At 46.3% G+C, this 23169-nt stretch overlaps 3 protein-coding genes across 6 annotated transcripts in view; all 3 read right to left on the reverse strand.

Annotated features, from left to right (window-relative positions):
* The window catches only part of LOC310814851 (frizzled-3-like), a 16837-nt gene extending 8806 nt beyond the window's left edge, over positions 1-8031 (reverse strand). The window contains exons 1-2 of one of the 2 annotated variants that reach the window (XM_083684390.1): positions 7941-8031; positions 6269-6937 (exon numbers count right to left, since the gene is read on the reverse strand). In XM_083684390.1, coding sequence (XP_083540516.1) covers positions 6269-6547 — 279 coding nt within the window. In that variant the 5' untranslated portion in view covers positions 6548-6937; positions 7941-8031. Of the gene's footprint in view, positions 1-6268; positions 6938-7247; positions 7320-7940 lie in introns of those variants that run through there. The other variant, XM_083684391.1, reaches the window with a different exon arrangement.
* Positions 8032-8677: 646 nt separating this feature from the next.
* On the reverse strand, positions 8678-12120 carry krtcap3 (keratinocyte associated protein 3). The gene is made up of 6 exons (XM_083684371.1): positions 11971-12120; positions 11308-11492; positions 11001-11060; positions 10489-10686; positions 10227-10361; positions 8678-10049 (listed from the first exon to the last, which is right to left on the reverse strand). The coding sequence occupies exons 1-6, from the start codon at positions 11981-11983 to the stop codon at positions 9954-9956; spliced, it is 687 nt and encodes a 228-aa protein (XP_083540497.1). The 5' UTR covers positions 11984-12120; the 3' UTR covers positions 8678-9953.
* A 675-nt stretch (positions 12121-12795) lies between these two features.
* On the reverse strand, positions 12796-22598 carry LOC310815080 (nuclear receptor-binding protein-like). 3 transcript variants are annotated; one of them, XM_083684698.1, is made up of 18 exons: positions 22507-22598; positions 21630-21989; positions 20913-21035; positions 19903-20004; positions 19695-19784; positions 19526-19566; positions 19312-19406; positions 19114-19197; positions 18635-18684; positions 18382-18480; positions 18128-18260; positions 17899-17989; positions 17748-17798; positions 17299-17434; positions 16479-16532; positions 16098-16161; positions 14798-14853; positions 12796-14149 (listed from the first exon to the last, which is right to left on the reverse strand). In XM_083684698.1, the coding sequence occupies exons 2-18, from the start codon at positions 21840-21842 to the stop codon at positions 14054-14056; spliced, it is 1578 nt and encodes a 525-aa protein (XP_083540824.1). In that variant the 5' UTR covers positions 21843-21989; positions 22507-22598; the 3' UTR covers positions 12796-14053. The 3 variants fall into 3 exon arrangements, with proteins under 3 accessions (XP_083540824.1, XP_083540822.1, XP_083540823.1); XM_083684696.1 differs by having other exon boundaries at positions 18635-18693; XM_083684697.1 differs by lacking the exon at positions 22507-22598 and adding an exon at positions 22408-22485 and having other exon boundaries at positions 18635-18693.
* Between the last annotated feature and the right edge of the window lie 571 nt (positions 22599-23169).

Raw genomic sequence — 23169 nt, forward strand, 5'->3', positions numbered from 1 at the left:
CCCACATCAAATCTCCCTCCATCAACCACAGCACCTCTCTGTCAACCCTGGCTGGCCAGCCTTCAACTGTGTCTCTCTGTCAACCCTGGCTGGCCAGCCTTCAACTGTCTGTCTCTCTGTCTCTCACGTCTGATCTCTCTCTCATCAACCGTTGTATCCTGCCATCTCTCCCTGATCTACATGAAAACAAGCTGCTGTTCCTATTAATCAACAGAGAACTCTGCATGCGCGGTGCACACACGAGCACCCAATCAGCCGTTGTCGTACAGACAGACAGGCAGGGAAGAGAGAGGCAGGCAGACACACAGACACACACACACAGACAGACAGACAGAGAGTGATTGGCCGTGAGCCGCACCACTCCTCCTCTCTCACGCGTTACTAAGAGAGACAGGCGGCCATGAAAAGAGGAGAGGAACAAACACACCGTTCTCTCCTTTATCTCCCCTTTTTCTCCAGCCCTCTGAAAAGAGAGGAAATGAAAGGACAGGCCTCTCTCACACTCCCTCTCCTCCAATGTCATTCATCCCTTCATTCGTCCTTCAGTCAGGATCAGAGCTGCTTCTGGCATTCCTGTACATAACCACCCACCCACCAACGTCCCCCCCCCACCTCCCCCATTCCTCCACTCCACACACATTCCCATATATGTCCACTTTCCCTCCCCCCCCTCCCCTCCAACCGGTATCCATCTCCCTGCATTTTCTCACTGACTACCATGGTAACTATGATGAAGAGGTTCTGATAGGTCCTCATCCTCTCAGAGGTCACTGGGCAAGAGGAGACTCAACACACACACACACACACACACACACACGAGAGAGAGAGAGCACTTATGCATGCCCCCCGAGGAGAGGCAATCAAGACTTGTTCCCACGGGACAGAGGGAGGTAGAGAGAGAAAAATAAAGTGATAGTGATGTAGGGCTGAAAAAAATAAATAATCGACAGCGACTTTCACCACCACCCACTCAGCTCCTGTCGCCATTCCACAGCCATCTGGGCTCTTTCAGCTCCACAGCCTCCCAATCACTCCGGCTTTTAAAAACCCCATTAACCGACGAGAAAAACACTCAATCCAGGTAGAAGCCACTACTGAACACAGATCTCTCTTTTAAAAAATTGTTTTGATCTAACCTAACACATAACTGGCCTTTACAATATTTTTTAGGGGCACCGTAATCCTACTAAATGCTGCAACATTTACCATACAACCTTTCCCTGGCATTCACAGCTGAGAGCTGCTGGTCGTTATGGTTAAGCAGCGAACTCTTGGCCGTGCTCTGCATTACCATTAGACTACATTACACTGTTAACACTCACGATTTAGGGTGACCAGCTCCAAATCGCCCTTCTTCTAAACCTTTGTTGCAACAGAAGTGTTAGAGAGTGTTAGAGTCCTTCCCTCTCTCCCTCCCCCCCCGCCTCCCCTCTCTGGGTCATAGGTCAAGATCAGCCTAAGAACATAAGACATGGATAACCTATATATTTATGCTTTTTATCCTCATCATCGGGGGTCGGTTACACTAAGCAGCACTTGGCTGTGTTTTCCACACAGGGAAGAACTAATGGCCATCCAGGCTAGTACACCATACTTCACTGTGGAGAAAGGGACAGACCCTCCCCTCGCCCAGCTAACCGGTGTCATCCCATCCAGCTGTGGACTGGCCTCCGGTGGGGGGGTCTGGGTTTCCCCTGATGCCGGACGGGTTGTCTCAACAACGACCACAGCTCGACTGCCTGCCACCAACCTCGTGGACATTCTGGGTCCTCATGTTCAGAATCAGAATTCAGAATCAGAATTCAGAATCAGAATTCAGAATCAGAATTCTTTTATTTGGCCAAGTATATTTGCACATACAGGAAATTGACTTGGTGAATAGTAGTCAATGTCGTTGGTGTTGGCAGCTGAGACCTCTGGCCTCTACCTCTGGCCTCTACCTCTGGCCTCTACCTCTGGCCTCTACCTCTGGCCTCCACCTCTGGCCTCCACCTCATAGAGAAGCAGGGATGGACTTACCACCTTCCAAGTCTGACTGGGCCAGGCCGCCTCTCTGGTCGAAAGTCTTGTGCTGAGAAACACTCTGGGCCAATTCGGCTGTTTCTTCTGCAAAGAACTAGGCTGTGTCAATGGAAATGGCAGGACAATCAAGGCTTCTTTTTCTTTTTTTAAACTAAAAGTGTTCCCTTAATTTCTCTGGCAGTGAATGGCATAATCAATTTATTCATCTGCCATTGAACTCCCATTGTAACTCTGCATAATGCTGCCAGCAGCACACAGGGCACGGAGGGTGTGTTCAGTGTGTTTGGGAACCCGGTGGCCCTCAGCGAAGCAGAGTTTGGGCAGAGGGAGAGCACCCCATGCTGGGAGATATTCTACCACAGAACTATGGGGTCTGAAGGAAACAGACCTCCCACACACACACAGACCTTTTCTGTCTCTTACACTTTCTCTCTCCCACATTCTCTCTGTCTCTCTCCCCCCCCCAACTCACTCACAAACTCCCTCTACCACTCTCCTTCCTTCCCTCCTTCCCTCCCTCCTCTCCCTCAGGTAGTGTTTCCCTGCCCTGGTGGTCCGGGGCTTGGCCCTTCTCAGAGGGCCTTTATAGACCCTTTAGTTCAGGGTTCAGCCCTTTTAGACCTCATTGGCCAAGGCTCTGAATAACCTCCATACAACTAGAGTGAATGAGGCTGGGGACAGACAGGGAAGTAGGTCCCAGGCCAGGGATGGTGGGGGCAGCAGCAGTCCAAGCGAGGGCCCTCATTTAGGAGGGAGGGAGCGAGGGCTGCTCTGTTTGCTGTTCGATAAGGGACCTTGTTGCTAAGTATATTGCTGGCAAGCAACCAATGAGGAGTCCCACTCCTATCAACATTGACTCTCGACAGTCCATATCCTGCTTGGGTCACACACACACACACACACACACACACACACACACACACACACACACACACACACACACACACACACACACACACACACACACACACACACACACACACACACACACACGACTGCTAGACAAATTCACAACAGCAGCAACAACACAAGTAAAGGTCTAGAACAGTAGCTTAACCTCGACAGACGCTAGTCGGGACACAGACTGTGCAAGGTAAACACTGGATACTGTGAGTCCCAAGTGAACATGAGGCATCAGGATTTATCCCACATTTCAATATGTCCTTAGCCCCAACCCCAACCCAGACAGGCATGCATACCACGCTGACAGAACAAGGCCATCTCTGCATCATCTTTATCAGCTCTAACCCCCGCCCCCCCCCCCTCCCCCCGTCCAGCCAGCCCAGACCTACAGTGATGTCATCACCACCACCACCACCACCACCAATGTCCTCTGGGTCCCTTGACACCTTGTGGCAGATGGACAACAGAGCCCACCCTCCTGGCTGCCTCACACTCTGCTGCTGCTGCTGCTGCCACCACCGTGTGTGTGTGTGTGTGTGTGTGTGTATATGTGTGAGAGAGAGGGGGAAGGGGAAAGGGGGGGGGGGGGTACGGGACCAACATTGGGTGCTCTGTTGTGACTTAAGAGCTCATTTGCCCATTCACACACTCTCTCCAACTCTCTCCACAGCCCCCCCCCCCTCTCCCCCCCCCCCCCCTTAGGCTTAATTGACTGCTGTGATAGGAGGGAGAGAGAGAGAGAAAATCACTGTGCTCCCAGAATCAATCCCTCCATTGTGGGGCAGATTAGCGGCTAGTTAGTGTTGGTGAATAACGTCAGCTGGCACCATGAGCCCTCCTGTCACTCACACAGGAGATACCGCAGTACCGTACCCTCCAGGGCCACAGGCTGCTCCATACACACCGTTCCTCCCCTCAACCCCCTGCATCTGGCCGGTACACACCTGGAGGAAACACGTCCCCCATGCCATGCTTCTATTACCGCTAACCAATTACTTTACCCAGTAAAACCCAAGGAAAGTCTGTTAACCCACCTTTTTATTTTGATGAATAGGGGTTTACAACCCACCCCCCCCCCTCCCCCCTCCCCAGGTCAAGACAGGTCAAGGTATCTGCTTTTAGGGTTTAGCCACCTATTCAATCAGGGTTCAGGGTTCACCCGCCGGTTTTGTTTCCCACTACGTCCCTGAGACGCTAACCCAGGCCACACCGCCCTCGCTTTCTTTGGCTGTAATTGGACGCGGTTCACTACTGCCAGAGCTTACAGAGGGGCCAGGCCTCTACAGACAGACACATGTAAGCCACGCACAGCAGTAAAACATGAGGCGCCCCGGAGCAAAAACCAACTAACAAAACTAACACAGATCGCCACAATGTCAAAAATCTAACAGGTTGTTACAGGTTATTATTAGCGAACCATGAACTACACACCTCCACCCTTCCGTGGCAACACACATTGGTTTACAGTTGAAATGCAGGTTTGTCCAGATGGCAGTTGGTTGTGCCATGATTGATGATGATGCTGGCAGCACCAGGGCTTCTTTCCCTCAGGCCACGCGCCCACCGGGCTGTGTGCTGACTGTGTGTCACTCTGGGTAACAAGAGCGCCTGCCAAATGACTGTGCTAATGTAAATGCAACACATGAACCGCCCGATGGCTTAAGACATCAGTTGGGCGAACACAGCAGAGTACGGGCCCCACAGCAAGCACACGCACACAATGATTCAGGGCTGGTATAGCCAGAGTCCCATGAGAGATATTATTCAATTTCCTCTCAGGGTTCCCACTAATGGAAACACAAACTGATGCCAGAACAGGAAAACTGGGATGGTTTCACATTGCAGCTCTTCTTGTTGCTTAAAACTGCATTTGTAAGGCTGCCTTCCGGGGCTGAAGGGGTAGAGGGATTTGGTTACTCTTTTAGTAGGTTAAATCAAGTTCAACAAGTGATGTTTTCTTCTTAAGCTCACACTAATTAATGATGATCAAATATGACAACTATCCAGCGTTTGGGGTGAATTCCTTTTCAATTCTCTCTGAAATACCTTCAAAGGTGCAGAAAGCACAGCCTGGACCCCCAGATGTCTTTAAGTCCATTTGGTTTTGACAGAAGCAGTTTAATATGAGAATGAGGAACAGCTGTGCAAGGAATTCATAGACCAGATAACTCTTGACTCTTCATTCATTATCTATTTTCATAGCCAATATGCTCCGCTGCAGATAAATAACGGTTACGCCTGTGTCATCGCGCTAAATGCAGAAAGAATTCTAATAAATAAGCAATAAAACTAACTTGAATGAACTGAAACCGAGGGAGAAGTCATTTAGTGTGACTCATCAGGGTCATTAGAAGAGATGTTCCACTCTAAATTACATCGTATAGTTGCCAAGCACTGGCATTCAAAGTAGTACAACACCCCAGGCACTTTTTACCTGCATTCATCTTATATTTAGATTCTCAATTTCTTTTAATCTGTATTTAAAAAAAGAAAAAAAGTTCATGACAACACTCAAACTCAACTCTATGCCAACAGTGAAGTAAAACGTGTCAGTTTTAGTTTCTAAATAAATTGCTCCGTTCTGTTTTAAACATACTCGCTCACAATGCTGTCAAAGAGAACTTTAAAAAAAGCCTTTTGGATTGGAACTTCTTGCAATGAAATTAGGTTCAGGGTGGGTTCATCAATAAGGTATAAAAAAAAAAAAAAGTAAAGTTAAAGTAAAACAGACAAATTACTCAGAAACAACATTGGCGCAACGCATCCTTGATTCAAGTGGTTGGAGTAGGTTTAAGATATCTTTAACGACTGAATGGTCTGCAAAGGGAGACAAAAGACCAAAAGCTGCATCTAAACATCGAAATAAGCAAGATATACACACGCAAAAACCACTTGAGCTGATGGGACAGTCATCTGAGTTGGTCGGATTGTGTTCCAAGCCACATGCTCAAGTTTCAGCCTGATATGTGTATCTATGTAAACAATGTTTACCTCCTACTCCACCGTTAATAACTGGCAGCTGTCCACTGTCTCCACCTCCTAGTCCCAGACCAGACACAACAAGGAGATATTACACAGCTAACTTACTCTACCCACAGATCAACCTACCTACAGTGTCTTCTACAGTCAAATGCCCAGACAATATCTTAATTTTTTTTTTTTTTTTTTTAAAACACCCACATAGGCTAGAATGCCACCTAAATTCAAACAAAATCCACACCCCATCAGGCATATTCCCTCTCCCACCCATTCTTCAGTCAGCCTCAGCTGTAAGAGGGAGACAGACAGACAGACAGACAGACAGACAGACAGACAGACAGACAGACAGACATTCCATCAGTACCTCCATGGCGAGAGCAGCAGTCTGTTGGTCGTAGTGGTTCAGTAGGTTGGGCATAAAGGTGCTGTTGTAAGGCAGGTCCTGACACATACGCAAACCGATGGGCTCACAGGTGAACGTGCTGTGGCTCTCCTCCGAGTCCGCGTTGATGGCCGTGCAGGGGGCCAAGAGAAAAGAGAGGAAGAGGAGGAGGAGGACGATGAGGTAGAGCGGCCCGGACGCCTCGCCATCTCTGTGGGGGGACGCCATCGCAGTCGACGATCTGTCCCACCCTGCTCTCATTGTGAAGTCACACGGTAGTGGAGCGCGTGGGAGATAGAAGGGTGTGAGGAGAGAAGGCTTAAGAGAAGAGCAGGTCTATTCTTCTCCAAAACCGCACCCTGGAGATCCGTGGAGCTCACAGGGGAGTCCCACTGCTTCCATCCCCCAGCAGAGAGCACCCTGCCAGGCTAAGTGATCCACACACTGACCAGTGGGTCTCGTCCAGACTCTTCCCTCTGGGTCTGTGCCCGCTGAAGGGCTCTGATCATCAGCTTCGGCTCTCAATAGTCATTACCGCGACTTCCGGCACTCCTCTCTCCGATGGAAGAAATTAAGAGAGAGACTCTCAGACTTGTGTGCTTCTCTACACAAAGAAACTCCAGTGGCAGAGTAGACAATTCCAAGCAAGACCTGCAAGTTGAAATAGAAACAAGTTAAAATACAAACACAAACAAGTCGAATAAACTACATTTTAGTGTGCGTTTACCATGCAAACTTGGCTATATGAAAAGTGTTAAAGACTTGATAATCTGCAGCCAGAGCAGTAACATGTCTGTCAACACAGATACTGAACGTGTAACACACAAATAGAGCTGATCCATTTGTCGACTATTTACATCTGAAGAAAATGGGCGCCTATTGGTAGGCTGATACTGTGCAACTCTGTAATATAAAACACAATGATCAAATTATTCGATTGCTACCGATAGGTATTACTAACGTTCGCTTAAAACGAAAATTGAAGACTCCGACATCATAGATCGTGTCAAAAGCGACACCGGCGACGCGCACCAGCCAGGGTATAGGTAATGACAACTGTTACAGAGCGCCAGAGCAATTTATTCCTTTTCGCAGACAACCTTGTTTGGGGCGTTGCTAGTACCACAGCAGAGCACACGCCCTTCCACTCAATACAATCTTTTATGATCAACAAACCATCCATCCTCGTCTTAGATTTCCACTGTCTTTTCAACCCAGTCTACCCAGTGCAAACTGACCCGACCCATCCCCCTTGCCTCACGTTCATGTGAGGTTGGCCGGGCAACATAACGAGCCCTCGCAATGTTTCGCACCACTGGCTTGATTACCTATACTGGTGTTGGAACTGCCTTTAAACGAGGACCACATCATTCTATAGGCGTATTTCGGGTGTACAACACTGCCGTTTCCAATGCCAAACAAATGCAAAATGTAGGTTCTATTTTAGCCATTTTTTTGTTGAAGAACCTGTGTTCTTCTGACAGACAGTCTGACCTACCGCTCGATCTGGCAGTGGCAGGATAGTACAGCGAACGTGTCTTGTCCATGCAGCGGTACGGCTAGCGAAGCTACACTTAGCAAGCCAATTTTGCATTTATATTAAACATATGTGTTCCAGTCCTTACTAAACAAATAGTAAAAAATCAAACATCACCTTGACTTGAAATATTTCTTCTTGTGCCGTGCTCTTCACCGTTGTTTGTCAACGTAGAAACAGTACACCGCCACTTCGCTCTGCTCCGCGCTGCGCCGCGCTGCGTGTGTGGTGTGCTGCAGCTGCGCTGCGCTGCTGTGCTCGCACGGCCGCGCGCAATGAACTAGGACGAGCGTCCGGATCGATATGTTTATTAGTTTCAATGTTTCCGATATCCATGCTGTGAAAATGGTGCATTTGATCATTTGTTGAACTTCTGAAATACAGTGAAATAGAGAAAAATCGAATGTAAAGTAATCGAATTATGTCAGACATTCCCAACACTTGGGTGCATGTACTCTTGCATTTCCCTTTTTCCTAGCATAAATTATTTTTTCTTATGATGACTGATGGATAGATGATTCACTTACTTAGTCAAATGTATTTGTTTTAAGTCGCTTTGCATAAAGGCGTCTGCTAAATGCCATAAATGTAAATGTAAATGTATTAATGGGTCGCAGCTAGATATATTACACCTAGGCCCATTCCCTACTGTAGCCGACAATCGAAACTCCCCCAACTCCCCTTAGGGTTAGTGTGCCTCCCTGTCAACTGCCTGAGCGCAGTGAAAACATTAAAGAGCATTAGGCTTTGCAACCAAGGTGGGCGATATTTCACCGGTATATAGTGGTTGTGTGGGGGAGTACTCCTGGACGGGCTGCCACTCGCCCAATGCAGTGATAACTCAAACAACTGTGAAGCATTATCCAACGGATTTTTAATTATAATAATGGTACATAATGATCAATGTATTCAATACAAAATCAATAAAAACAATCAAAAATACTGCTAAAGTAGAAACCCCCACCCCCCAAAAAAAAAAAACATTAATCATGAAATGTAGATCCAGGTACATAAAACATTTATACACATTTATAAACCACAAGCTCAATGAATGCAATACAGATAATCCAAGAGGGTTTGAACTGGGTGAAATCCAGCTCATCCTCATGAGTGGCCTTTGATTATCCCCCGAAAGCCACTGCAAAGCTACAGGACAACACCAACAAACGGCAGCCCTAGAGGGACAATATTCAGCTCAGCAAGTACAGGGAAACCCTTTTGTTTTGACAGTCAGTCACCTCCTTATGTCAATATTTATTCCGCCCCTTGGCCAGGGGGATTAACATTGCGTGCAAAGATTAAGACCCGCTCGATTTAACGCCCCAGATTAACCGTTTCATCGCTTCATCTTCTGCCCGGTTGGGCAATGCCACCCAAGCAACACAAGTGTGGCCTACATAGTAGTGTCCACTCTGATCCCCCCCACACACGCACGCACAGGCTCCAACACAAACACAGGGTTTCAGTCAAAATGTGACCTTTCTAAGGCAACCTCCCATCCCCACACAGTCACAGTAAGAGAGGCTTGAGAAGGACTGAAAAAGTAATGCTTTGAGGCCTGAAAGATCAGCCAGGTAGTTGATGTAATTAAATACACACGTAAAACAATAAAACAAAAGTTCTTTGGCTGAGATTAACAGTGAAATATACATGCAGGGGAGCAATGATCTTTGGCTGAGATTTCATTCACTACATTTCATTAGAGGCATTACTCGTGTCTTAAGGCAGAAACAGGAGCTATTTTAGTGCATGGCAAAAAACATAAACCATAAAGAATCATCATTGTGATTATCTAAATATCATTACAGATTAAACACTACAATAAAGGTCAACATTGAAATCATCTCTACAGTTTGCATTTGTAAATATCATAATGGGAAAGTTTGACATTGTGGCACAGCGAGAGAAGAGAAGCGTCTTTGGCTTTGGTGGAGGAGAAGGCCTTGGAGAGACAGTCTGACAAGGACAAGGTTTAGTCATCACCAATTCCTCCATGTTGCTTACACCTATGCGGTTCCTTCAGATCTTTAAGTATATATGTTACAAGTTGGGCTTGCTAGGGGTTGCCTAAAAACCCAGTTCCTCATCACCAATGGACTGCTCCCTCACCTTCCAGTCCAAGGTGGTCCTTTATGCGTAGACAGAGTGGTGTCCAATCAGACTTTGACCCTGGGGGGAGTACTCTAGGTCTGCTGCTCCCCTATTGGTCAACGCCTCTTCCTCCAGCTGCAAGAGGAAGCAGGGAGATGTGAAATGGAGATCAGTGTGGTGTGTTTGCATGATGTTGCCATTTTTATTTGCAGCACAGTACTATGAACAGAGACACATAGCTATCTGTGACAGTGTGTGAGAGAGAGAGAGGGAGAGTGTGTGTGTGTGTGTGTGTGTGTGTGTGTGTGATACCTGTTCTCTGATGTAGCTGCGAGAACAGGGTCCCAGGCCCCTTAGTGTCAGTCCCACTATGAAACAACACACAGACAGTCCAACCTCCAATGCTGCCATCAGAACACAGGGAAACCACAGGGCCAGAGTAGTGTCCTAGAGAGAGAGAGAGAGAGAGAGAGAGAGAGAGAGAGAGAGACTTCAAGACAAATGGATAGCAGACAGATTCACATACTGTAGGTGTGCATGGGACAGAGAAAGTGAGACAGAAAGTGAGACTGACATAGATGCGTGTGGTGTCGAAGGGGCAGTCTGCGGTCACTGGAGAGCGGGCGTTGATTGGCAGATCGGTGGAATTGCAGCCGTGCATCAGGCCCCGCCCATCCGTGCCAATGGTAATGCCGATAGCCAATAGGAGCCCAACGCCGCACGCCGCAGACAGCAGGGCATTCAGGAACGAAACTATCAGAAGCCCTATATGCTGATGACAGAGAGATTGGGAGGGAGAGAGAAAGTGTATATATAATAATAATAATAATAATAATAAATGCCATTTAGCTGACGCTTTTAGCCAAAGCGACTTAGATTGCATACATTTCAGTATATATGGTCGCAGCTGGAATCAAACCCACAACCTAAGCGTTGTTAGCGCCATGCTCTACCAACTGAGTCACAGAGGACCAACGGAATGGAGAGAAGAGCAAGGGACAAGAGCGTAAAGAAAATGTGTGAGATAGATGACGAGAGGAATAGTTGACAGTTGCAGATTTCTCTCATCAAATGTTGATATCTTACCAGTTTTGCATATGGGAGGTTTCTTGAAACCAATATCGCAATGATTCCTGTTGCAATACTCTGAAAAACGAAGCAGAAGCGGAGAGAAATGTAAGCCGACATCAAACACATAACTGTTCAAACAGGCTAACTTAAAATGTCATTTGAACTTTAAAAACCCCCCCAAAAAGAGCAAAAAGAGTTAGCTTTAGTTGAAAGGCTATTGGCTTAGATCTACTGACAAACTATATCCCCTGGGAGACAATTTAGCGTCATGTCTCTCCACTACATTTCTCCAGCAGCACATGAGAGAGCACCACTTCCTCACCAGCAGTCCTGAGGTGACAGAGATGATGTTGGCAGCAGTGAACTCTGTGGTGATCTGGTTGTTGGGTTTAGAGATATGCCTCAGGACACTACCGTGGACAATCGCTCCCAGGATGAAGTTGAAGTGACCCACTAGGATTAGCGTGATCCCCTTCTTCATCAGTCGCCCAGGCCCTCTCTCTTTGTCTGACAGACAGACCGAACACAGAGCGAAAGGTTAGAATTACTGGGGTAGAAACTAACTCCCATCCCAATCAGGGCACCCACAAATAACACACCCTGAAACCTATGTGTAAACGCAATCTCTCGAAGACAGGTAGCACTTTCACTGATGTGTTGGCAGGCAATGTGTTGATTATGGGCCTAACTTATAACGTTACAGACAATGTCGCTCAGTGGTAACGGTTAGACTCGCCGCAAACAGGATACGGTTAGACATAGGATTACACTTCGGGGCACTACTCAACATAGCTAAATCATTCACCAATGACCATGCGGTAGTTTGATTGTCAGGTTGTTTTTGAAACACGAATCTCCCGCATGGTTTCCTTCCAAAGCGAAAACAAGAAGTTGAAAAATCCACCTGTGTCCTTACAGCGAACAGGTAGGCAACGCTGCCTTCGCTGAAATACACGACACTTAATTGGAATTGGAGGATACTCACCAAAGCCACACATTTCACTGTTGTTGACAAATCCGCTGAATAACAGGAAAACAAATGCAAAGACTGAGGGGGTCTTTTTCTTTCAATGTTCATGGAAGACTTCTATTCCCCCCTTCCTAGTCTGTGACGTCAGGAGTCTCACCTGGCGAGCGGAAGTTGAGCGCCGTCTCCGGGAGCGGACGAATGAGTACAAATCAAGTCACTAAAGGACGCGGATGGAAATTACTGTTCCCCTTGAATCTCCCTCCTGACTTTCAGCCTCCAAACAATGTTTATCCTCAGTGAGAGGCTGAATAACTTTCTCAATAGGCTTGACTGGTGTAAACAGGAATGAAAGAGTAGCCTCCAGCTCAGCCAGCTACATTATCCAGCCTCTAGGGCTACATTATCCAGCCTCTAGGGCTGCATTATCTAGCCTCTAGGGCTGCATATTGGTCAGTGATGACCTCGAGAAAGGGAGGGGGAGGGATGCATTTTGAACCAGTGCTAGGACAGGGCTGGTAGGGGAAATATTATTAGTAGTATTGATTCAACTTGGGTTTGATTTAATCATTGGGTTCCTTATTAAGGAACCCATTGAATCTATACATCCTTCTATGCTCCTTACGTGTGCATGTGTGAGGATGAATTTGACAGATTGTAGATACTAAGTCCCTAAACTCTAAGCTAACACAATTGATGACTTGGAGACTTCGTACTCAGATGATACTCCAAGTGGGAAACTCTGGTTATCAGAATCAATCAATAGGAAACTCTAGTCAATAGTGATGAATAGTATATTCAAACAAACTAAGATTTCATTATAATGAGGAGATACAGATCTGGTTGAGTTGTGCATTACAGCTTTAATAAAAAAATACAGAATACCAAACCATTTAAAAAGAGCAGAGAGTCATACATTGCAGAGGCTGTCACAGGATACGCTTGTCAGAACACACACACACACACACACACACACACACACACACACACACACACACACACACACACAGCCAGAGAGGCTTGCTCCCGCAGCTTGTCAACCGTTCCATCAACGACACTGAACAAGTGCTCCTCACAAAGTAGATATACAAAGTATAAAGAAAAAAAGCACATTGTGAAAATGACAGTAACAGTAAATCGATCCAAGACGATAAGCATTTTTCTGATCGATCCAGGTTGAGTACTATGCTTCTGCGGGTTTTCTAGCAAAAAAAAATAGAAGCTGGCAAGTAAATGTAAGCCAAGGGTACCTGACTGGGTCTGCACTGAACAACAGCTGCAGCTGATGAAGCAGAAATAGACAGGCAACCAGGCTACAGGATCTGTCACTTGTACACAGGTTGTCAAAAATAAACAAAAACAAACAAACAAACAGCTCCAGCTATTGGATATGTCCTGTAAATCATTCGGTATACACCAACAATTCAATACTTTCAACTTAACTGACAGTCTACACGTCCCACCCCTCCCATTCTATTGGCTCAGACCTTTTTTTTTGTATCAGTTAACCACAGTAAACCATTTCAGTTTGGTAAAAAAAAAAGAAAAGTGTAAGTTATATGATACATAAATATAGACTCTAGACTCCCTCTCCCTCCAAAACACTACACAAGAAGAAGGCAGCTCACCTACAGTATTCTGAATGAGGACATTCAGTGCAGACGTTCATGCACGACGGTGACCAAACCAACCAAAAAGCAGAGAACTTTTAAGGCAGAAGCGTGTGCATGTACAGCTACAGAGGCAAATGGCAAAAGATAGAGCACAGGCTATACATTCCTAAAACAAAAACAATACATAATACTGACATGTATCAAAAATGGTGGAAGCTTTCCTTTCCAAAAGCACGTTAGCAAGTTGCTATCGTAAGGAGGAGAGACGGCGAACAGAGAAGGGATCATCGCGGTCCCCTAAGGCTTCATGCTCCTTCAGAGAAGCAGACCCATCCCACTATCATTTGGGCGAGAGAGTCCAGTGCTTTGGATGAGGGCTGTAGGCCTGCTCTGGTGGGGGTATAGGGGGGGATCTATCCCCCCAGATCTACGCCTGCCTATAGAGGGGGCTAGAGAAGAGCTGGAGTGAGGAAACGACAGAGGGCTGGTTAGGAGGACACAGTGACGGGGTTGAGGGAACCGTTTCGGCTGAAGAACTTGGTGAAGGCCTCCTCCAGGACAGACGCCAGCCTGATCTGGTCCACCTGCAGGGACGCACGACACAGAGGAGGAGTTAACACAACGGCCTGGGCCTGACCTCAGGAAGGTAACCACCACACACTCTAACCTATCTGTATTATATGTTCAAGATGGATTGAAACTTGTGTAAAATGTGTGGGGGGGGGAAAACCTAATAGATGAAAGAAGAAATTGGTGGATGGTATTGTGTGGACAACCGGGAGAGGTAAAGACAAGGGAGAATCTATATACAGCTAGCCCTATCTGTAGAGTGAAGAGCTTGATGTTCTAGCACTGCGCTGTGTGTGTGTGTGTGTGTGTGTACGTGTGTGTGGCTTGGGGGTCAAACAGCTGTAGTGGGTGCAGGGTGTGCTCAGCCTCTAATGGGCAGATACAGTTATCCACTCACACTCCTCCTCATCTGCCATCTACAACACGCACGCTCTCACTCTCAAAAACCCACACACTCACGTTTACCACCTACACACACACACACACACACACACACAGACACACAGACACACACACACAGACACACAGACACACACACACACACACACACACACACACACACACACACGTTCCCTCTTTTACTCTCACAGACTCACTCTCACTCGTTCACTCTCTTACATTAACATACATACGCACGCTCGCACATTAACACACTCACACACCTCGCTGATAAAGCCCAGTTGGACCAGCTCCACAGCCAGCTCCTGAACATTCTCATCTGGAACAGACACAGATAGCAGCTAGGTTAGTGGGAAGCCATTACACTACACACACACACATCACCATGACATAGCAGCACATACATACACACATACATGGTAATTCATCAACAACAACAACACTTTATTACAATATTTCATCATCAAAGACGTTTGTCCGTTACAGTTTTAAGACCTCAATCATCCACAGCTCCAGGTCTTAAACAGAGGCAGCAATCAGCAGAACAACATGATGTGCTATTCCAATAAAGTAAAAGGTCATTCTGAACTTTGACCTCAGGGTAGTGTGGCGTGCAGTATCAGACTGGACTAGTGCTACATGGTGGTACGGTAGGTATAGTAGTGTGTATGAAGAGGACAGAGTCATAAATGATTAATCAGTAACGTGTGTGTGTGTGTGTGTGTGTGCACTCTGGTACTCCAGACACAGAAGGCAGCTGTCAGTAGCATCCGTGCACGGCTGACATTCTTGCCACGCCTGTAACACTAGACACGTCTGTCATGCATGTGTGTGTGGGGCTGGGTCATGCTACCACACACGTCTGACCATGTGTTCATTCTCGGTCTCTCCATCTCCCCCTGGGCACAGCCATCCTATCGGCTGTCTGCTGTCCTGGGAGCTCTAATATGGCCTTGCATGTATTCTTTCTGACCCGGTATGTACGCTAGACTCTCCCACTGGTATCCTTCTCTCACACACACACACACACACACACACACACACACACACACACACACACACACACACACACACACACACACACACACACACACACACGCCCGTTTTGCATGCCATGAATTGGATCCCAGTGTGATGTGGGTTAGATTAAGGCAGAGGTTACAGTACACAGGGGCAGGGCTGATCTTTGGAGTCAGATAAAGACTGAACAGACACTCAGACTAGAGGCCCGTATCACCATGATGGAACAAAGTCCTGCCATTCCCAGACAACACACACACACACACACACACACACACACACACACACACACACACACACACACACACACACCAAGCTCCTTATCACAGGTGTTGGGGTAAGATAACGCAGCTGCACTGCATGTCTTCAAACAATGTCAGATTAAGCAGACATTTAAAAGATCACATCTATCCATCATCCAACTCATTTTGGAATCCATAACACTACAAGTATCTGTGGTGATACAGTTTGGACAATAATGCCTGTCTTGTATTATCAACATGTCTTTGCATTAAGTTGTTATGGATATGGAGGGACACTTACTGGGTAATAAATCACAGCTTAGATGTCGGTTGAGTTTGTCCTCCAACTTCAACAGTAAAGTCAGCTGAGGAAGGAAGGGAGGGAGGGAGGGAGGGAGAGGAGATTGAGAACAAGTCAGTACGACACGTGGGCGATCATACAGGAAGACTTAAAAGCATTCCACCATGTCAATTACGGCTGTATGCGATATACGCGAAAATTACTATTTGATTTGACTTGATCGTATTGGTCTGTCCTGTTTCTGCGTTCTGAATAGGAAGTTCTACGTGGATTTGAAACTTTGACAGAGTCTAAAACGTACGGAGATTTTTAAATTCAAAATGGGCCGAGCACAAAACAAACACGTGTAGCGACACGGAGAGTCGGGTGAAAACTACTCACGTGATGTTTTGCTCCCTCGTCTACAGGCTCAATGTTACACTGCATCTGAATAACCTGCACAGGGGGAGACGTCGGGACGCAGGAAGGACAGATTAAATGAAACATCGTTCTTTCACATCAGTGCAGAGGAAAGGAAGGAGACTGCATACACTGGAGGAGTGATTACTTGCTTGTAGAATAATAATAATAGTAATAATAATAATTATTATTATTATAATATATAAACATTTATATATTGTAATTTTGCTAATGTGTCTTACATGAGGATGGGGGTGTTATATACAGCGCCTTCAGAGAGTATTCAGACCCCTTCACTTTTTCCACATTTTGTTGTGTTATGTACTCAATTTAGTGTTTCGACTCTATGCAAATCAGAGACCCTATAAAAGCAAAGATATTAATTCCAAAATTACATGAAGTATTATCTTATGCATTAAGATGGACTCAATTCAACTTATTGAGTGATTTGTTGATTTGAGACATTTTTGCATTTTAGCTCATTTTAAGAGTGTCATAGCAAAGGGTCTGAATACTTATGTACATGAGGTATTTCCGCATTTCAATTTGTGTATCAGTATTACTGAAATTTCTAAAAACCTGTTTTTGCTTTGTCCTTCCGGGGTATTGTGTGTAGCAAATTCTTTTAATTTAATCCATTTTAAACTGAGTCTATACGACAACAAAATGTGGAAAAAATTAAGGGGTCTGAATACTTCCGAAGGCACTGTATGCATTGTTTATTGTATGTGGGTGTGTCATTTTGCATGTACTTTTTTTTTTTTTTTTTTTTTTTAAAAGGGTGCAAGCCCCTCCCCTTTACCTTGCGTGTCTCGAGCTCGGCAGGTTCGGGGGTGGGGCTTTTGATGGAGGGTGTCACGATGGGTGACTTGGTCGTCTCCTGCTGAGGCTGCTGGTGACAGGGCAGGCCAAACGCTGTCAGGGGGTAGATACCATTCCTGAGAGAGGGGGGGGGGGGGGGGGGAGAACATTTGTTTATGATGACACAGGACCTTTTTAAGAGGCTGACCAAGACTAACAATGGTTTACTTGTTGCTATTCAAAACAGTTGGGAGAAAATCTAGACAGCGTGCACTGTGCAAGTATTCGTTCCCTTAACACATTGGGATTTTCTATGTTGATTCAAAGTATTAGATGACCTTATTGGACAACAGCGTGAATATTGATAGTGTGGACGGTGTGGACCAAGCAGTACTGCCACCCAGTGGTTGTACAGTGCATTACAGGTTGCTCTGCTCTGTCATTCCTTACCTCACATCTTCCAGGAACTTATCCAACTCCAGCGCAGGGAATTGTGAAAGTCTGGGAAGAGACACACAAACAAAAAAAAGACAGAAATATAGATTTGGAATGGTAAGAAAACAACTCCCTCACATACATACACAGATATTTACTGACTTACTTGAGCTGAACACCCTCCTTCCTCTCAGCGATAACCAGGTTGGGGTCCATGTTCTTTGTGATCTCCTCCAAGGCGTTCTCAGGGATCATGTCTGGAAAACAGGGTAATGGACAACTTATTAGGAGGACAGTTCAATGGAAGGTTTTTTTCCCCCTCAAGTTCAATTTAAGGTGAGAAGACACTCTCAGACTGATAGCTAGTAGTGTGTGTGTGTGTGTGTGAGACTCACGCTGGTGGCTGACGATGCAGTGAGCCGCTAACAGCTTTAGCAGTGGAACTTCAAACAGGGCCTGGTGGAACAGCAGCTCTCTAGCTGTGGGCCTCTTGAATGGGTCAGCCTCCAAACACTTCTGGATAAACTCCTGTTAACACACACACACACGCATGCATAACTCCATACATTTGTGAGGAAAATCACATCAATGAAATGCAACCTACCACACACACACACACACACACACACACACACACCACCTGTCTTACCCTCTGCAGCGGGTCTTCCAGTGACTGTATGGCACTGTTGATTGCATCCTGAGAGACGTAAGAGGACTCTCCGTTCCCCTGGATCTCCAGCACCGCCATCTGTACAACACAAGAAGCCCCGGGACACAGAGACCTCATCACACACGCCATCCATACCCGCACGCAAAGGTAATGGCACACAAAAGGCCTTGGGCCTCAGCGGACGGAAAACAACAAACAATTTCCGGGTGAAGTTCTGAGTGTCATCACCCACCTCCAAGGCACACATCCCAAAGGAGTAGATGTCGACTGCAGTGGTGACATCTGCAACAGCTGAAGAAGAGAGAGAGAGAGAGGGGGGGGGAGAGAGAGGGGGAGAGAGAGAGAGGGGGAGAGAGAGAGAGAGGGAGAGAGAAAGAGGGAGAGAGAAGGGGAGAGAGAGAGAGAGGGAGAGAGAAGGGGAGAGAGAGGGAGAGAGAGAGATAGAGAGGGAGATGAAGGGAGAGAGAGATGAAGGGAGAGAGAGATGAAGGGAGAGAGAGAGAGAGAGAGAGAGAGAGAGAGAGAGAGAGAGAGAGAGAGAGAGAGAGAGATGAAGGGAGAGAGAGAGGGAGAGGAGAGAGAGAGAGAGAGAGAGAGAGAGAGAGAGAGAGAGAGAGAGAGTGTGGCAACAATGGTTTGATTGAGAGGCTGTTTTACACATCTGACAGAATAGCAGAGTTCTTCACATCTGCCCAGTGTCTGAGACTGTACCTCCATATTCGGGGGCGAAGAAGTGCAGGTTTTTCTGTTCCTCACGGCAGGTCTTCACATGGTTGTTTATGGTGTCTGGAGCCACTGGGGAGGGAGGGGTGGGGAGAGGGAGAGCAGAAATACTGGGTTATTCACAGCAGGCACTATGACACTCCCAGCTCTGGATACATGATACCCTGGTCAGGACTAGACGAATACCTGATCCGATCTTGATGAGTCCATTGTGCTGGATGAAGATGGTGTCACAGGTCAGATTCCCGTGGATGATAGGCGGGTCACAGGAGTGGAGGTAACTACGGGCAACATGACGGAGATTATAAAGGTAGGCTATTGTAACAATGGAAAACACAAGAGAACTATAAAGTCAAACAACAGTTGTTTTCTTTCTCGGTGCTGTGAGAGTGAGACTGACCTGAGAGCGGAGAGGATCTGGGTGCACCATCGCTTCCAGGCCTGCAAAACAACCAAACAAATAACATACTGAGACATGTGACAAGAGCAGTCTCTTTATCCTCTAAAGGTTGAATCCTAACTTGAGCTCCTACTGCATATACTAAGCAAATGCAGAACAACATCTTCACCTTTTCATTCATGGTCTTGTGATTCTTCTTTGTCTTCTTCAGAAACTGTTTCAAGCTTCCCGATGACATGTACTCAGTGATGAAGATCACCTGAGGTAAACAGACAAAGCAGTGGAGGTTGACATACAAAAATAAATGGACGCTGGACACGGTTAAGTGTTCTCTAGGGGATTTATAAAGTGTCATCTATCTATCTATCAGAACTCACCCTGGCCCGGTTCTCCTTGATCTCGGCCCAGTACTTGTGGAACTTGACAATGTTGAGGTGTTCCAGTTGGATCAGGTTATCAAACACTGCATTCACCTTCTCCTGTTCAGACAGAGGAGGAGAGACATGAGGGATGTTTCACTGAACAATAAAAACACTGACTGACTGGTTGAAACTGGGTCAATAGTGAGATAATGGATTGGATTGGACTGGTTCTTGTAATTGCTCAAGGAAACAGCGACAGTGCATAATATGGTGACATATTCAGCTAAAAGAAGAAGAAGAAGATTCTTTATTTGGCCATGCAATCAATTCTCATCAATTGCCACTAGAAGCTACTAGAAGTTCCAAACATCTGGACATGTGATGTTTAGTCTATAATCAATGTTGCTGTATGCCTCTTGACACCCTCAACCCCACAAGCAAGTAGAGAATCCATTTCAGAGTACAACACAATCAGAGAGTACAGTACAGTTCTAAGATTCGTGCTTGGATGGGAAAAATACAGGGAAACATTCAGTCACAAGCACTGCTTGACAAGGCCATCAGATATCTTTAAGTTATACATCAGACAAACTTTAAAATGGCAGATTATTGGGACGGGAATGGAATAACAGATGCGTTTGGCTACAGATTAATAGAGTAACTGGTTGGATGGCTTTGTGCCGGCTGCCTTGTGAGAGGTTCAGACAATGACACCCAAGTCACAGAAAAGAGCAGAAACCTCCCTCAGGACATCCTAACAAGCACCGGATAAGAACCAGTGTCTCTCCAGGGCTATGACATCATTGGAAACAGAAAACTATTGTATGTACTCTGGGTTGAGATTGCCCTTGGGCCCAGATCTAGAATCAGCTTTGCCTCCCCAAGGACCCAACAGCCCTAACTTTAACTGTGACAAAACTGATCTTAGGTCAGTGTGTAAGGGCAACTTCTTCCTACTCCATTGCTGTGTACGCAGGGCTGCGTTCAGAACCACAGAGCAGCGGTCGTCTCGCCTGCTACCGTACCTCCTGCAGCTTGAAGTTCTTCCTCTCTGAGAACATGACCTCGTTCCAGACCACCTCCACACCCTCCTCTGTGTCCATGGCCAGGTAGGCGCTGTCTATGCCTGGGACATTCCTCTGGTTCACCTGGGAGGGGAGGACATCGACATGGATCAGTACATTCACCAGCACCGACGCATATACTGTTCATCAATGTATAAGAAACAATCCAACTGTCAAGGCATGATCCTTTTATTTAGAAAGCACTATTTTAAAAGGAGCTCAACAGAGTTTGAGAGCGAGAATGAAGACTAGCAGCATTCAGCGTATTCCTTATAGGGAGACTCTGGGCTACACACTGCATAGCAAAACAAGTAGGGCGACGCTGCCAGAAACTTTCAAAAACAAGAGATGCAACACATTAGAGAATTTACACTGTGGAGCTGAATGCGCTCTGCCATCTTATGTCGGAGGGGCAATGAAGCGAGTGAACCCTCTTGTTCACAACCACATCTTTGGTATGGAAGTTGCTCTGTTTTTCACAGAGCGTAATGTCATTTTCCAGAGCCTTCCTTTAACAGACAGTAACAATGGACTAGTCACTGGCGTGACGCTAGCCATCAGATGTGCAAACACTAAAGGTGTAGAGGGACTAAAAGAAGCAGCAAGGAGTTATTTTCAGACCAGGCATACACCAAGTTTCCCTCTCTCTCCCTCCCTCCCTCCCTCCCTCTCACCCACCTCCTCTCTGCGCTTCTGCCAGCGGCCACAGGGGCTCTCCTCCAGGATCTCTGACTCGTCTTCGCTTTCATCCTCCTCATCCTCGGTGGCAGTGGTGGTGGGGGGCAGAGTGGACACAGGGGGGGACACAGACGCTGGTGCCTGGGTACTTTGGGTAACCGGCTCTGCCTTGGCCTCTGGGGCTGAAACAGGCTTCCCCTCTCCCTCCGACATCACGGCACGATCTGTATCAGGGACTGCTCCCCTCTGCTTTTCTCCTTTCTTCTGGGACCAATAGCCTCTCTCTCTCTCTCCTCAAACCGTTACAGTCACACCCCTTTCCCCTCCTTCTCTCTCACACACCGTGGGGGCTATGGTGCACTGTAGGCAAATGAGACACACACACACACGCGCACGCACGCACACACACACACAGGAAGTTTGACAAAAAATCCATACCAATAAATTCAGCAATCTGTATACATTTATTAACTATCTACGACTTACCATATACTGATCTAAAGTGTATTTTGGGTCAAGATAGCATAGCTACGTCACTGCTACTAAAAAAGTTAGTAAGTTTGCTGGCTACCAACTATGGGAAGTTCAAAACTGCTAGGTAGCTACCGTGTGGCAAGTTAACATAGCTAACTACCAACCTTGGCTATCTGGCTGAGAAAAATAGTATTTGTTACTAAACAGAAGTAACTAACAAACAGTAAACTTCGGGGTGCTACGTAGTTGTTCTGCTGCAGCCTGGCCTTAGCTAGTTAGCTAGCATCAAGCTAACGCTACTCACTCAGTTGTGAACGTCTATTCAAATGAGTCGAGCTGGTAAATAAGACCAAAATCCCACGCAAGGCACTTCACTGTCCACACAACACCCTTGGTTACTTACTCTCAATGAAGTGGCAACATGGGTCGCCTTCAGGTTCTTAATGCGTCAACTAGCTGACTGGTGGTAGCAGGCAGGCTGCTCACCGTGGCTACCACTATTAGCTGCTAGGTCCAGGATGACAAGGGGGAGGACCGCCATTCACAGAACCTACGGCTGCTTCAGCAGCACCAAGGACGCGCACGGAAAGCGCAGCCCTGACAAAACCCAATGCAACTCTTTCATGTAGTTACGCCTGTCTTGTGATGTACTCTTATTGCTCTTTTTTCGCAGCATCATTCATTTTGAATTCGACAGACGAAAGAAATATCGATTTTTATGAAATATATATTAAAGGTTGTCATACTGAGCGGATAGCGTCTGGACTAGGCTAAGTTAAGTCAAATGTGTGCTGCACATAAACTGATGCCCACACATAAATGCAGTATCATTTCACAATAATTGTTGAGACTGGGGGCATTCTATGACTTGGGGGTATCTGTTGATATGGAAAATAAGTTTGTCTCCAGTTGATTTAAATTCATCTCAAACTTGTGTTATCGTCGTACGTTATGTGAATACTTTTTTAGAAATGCATTGTATTGTGCTGTTTTATCTATAACGATTATGACATAAAGACAAACAAGCAGTAGGGGTTGAATAATTGGCTACCCAAATGATAGTGTA

The sequence above is a fragment of the Argentina silus genome, assembly GCF_951799395.1.
Source record: "Argentina silus genome assembly, chromosome: 14".
NCBI lineage: Eukaryota > Metazoa > Chordata > Actinopteri > Argentiniformes > Argentinidae > Argentina > Argentina silus.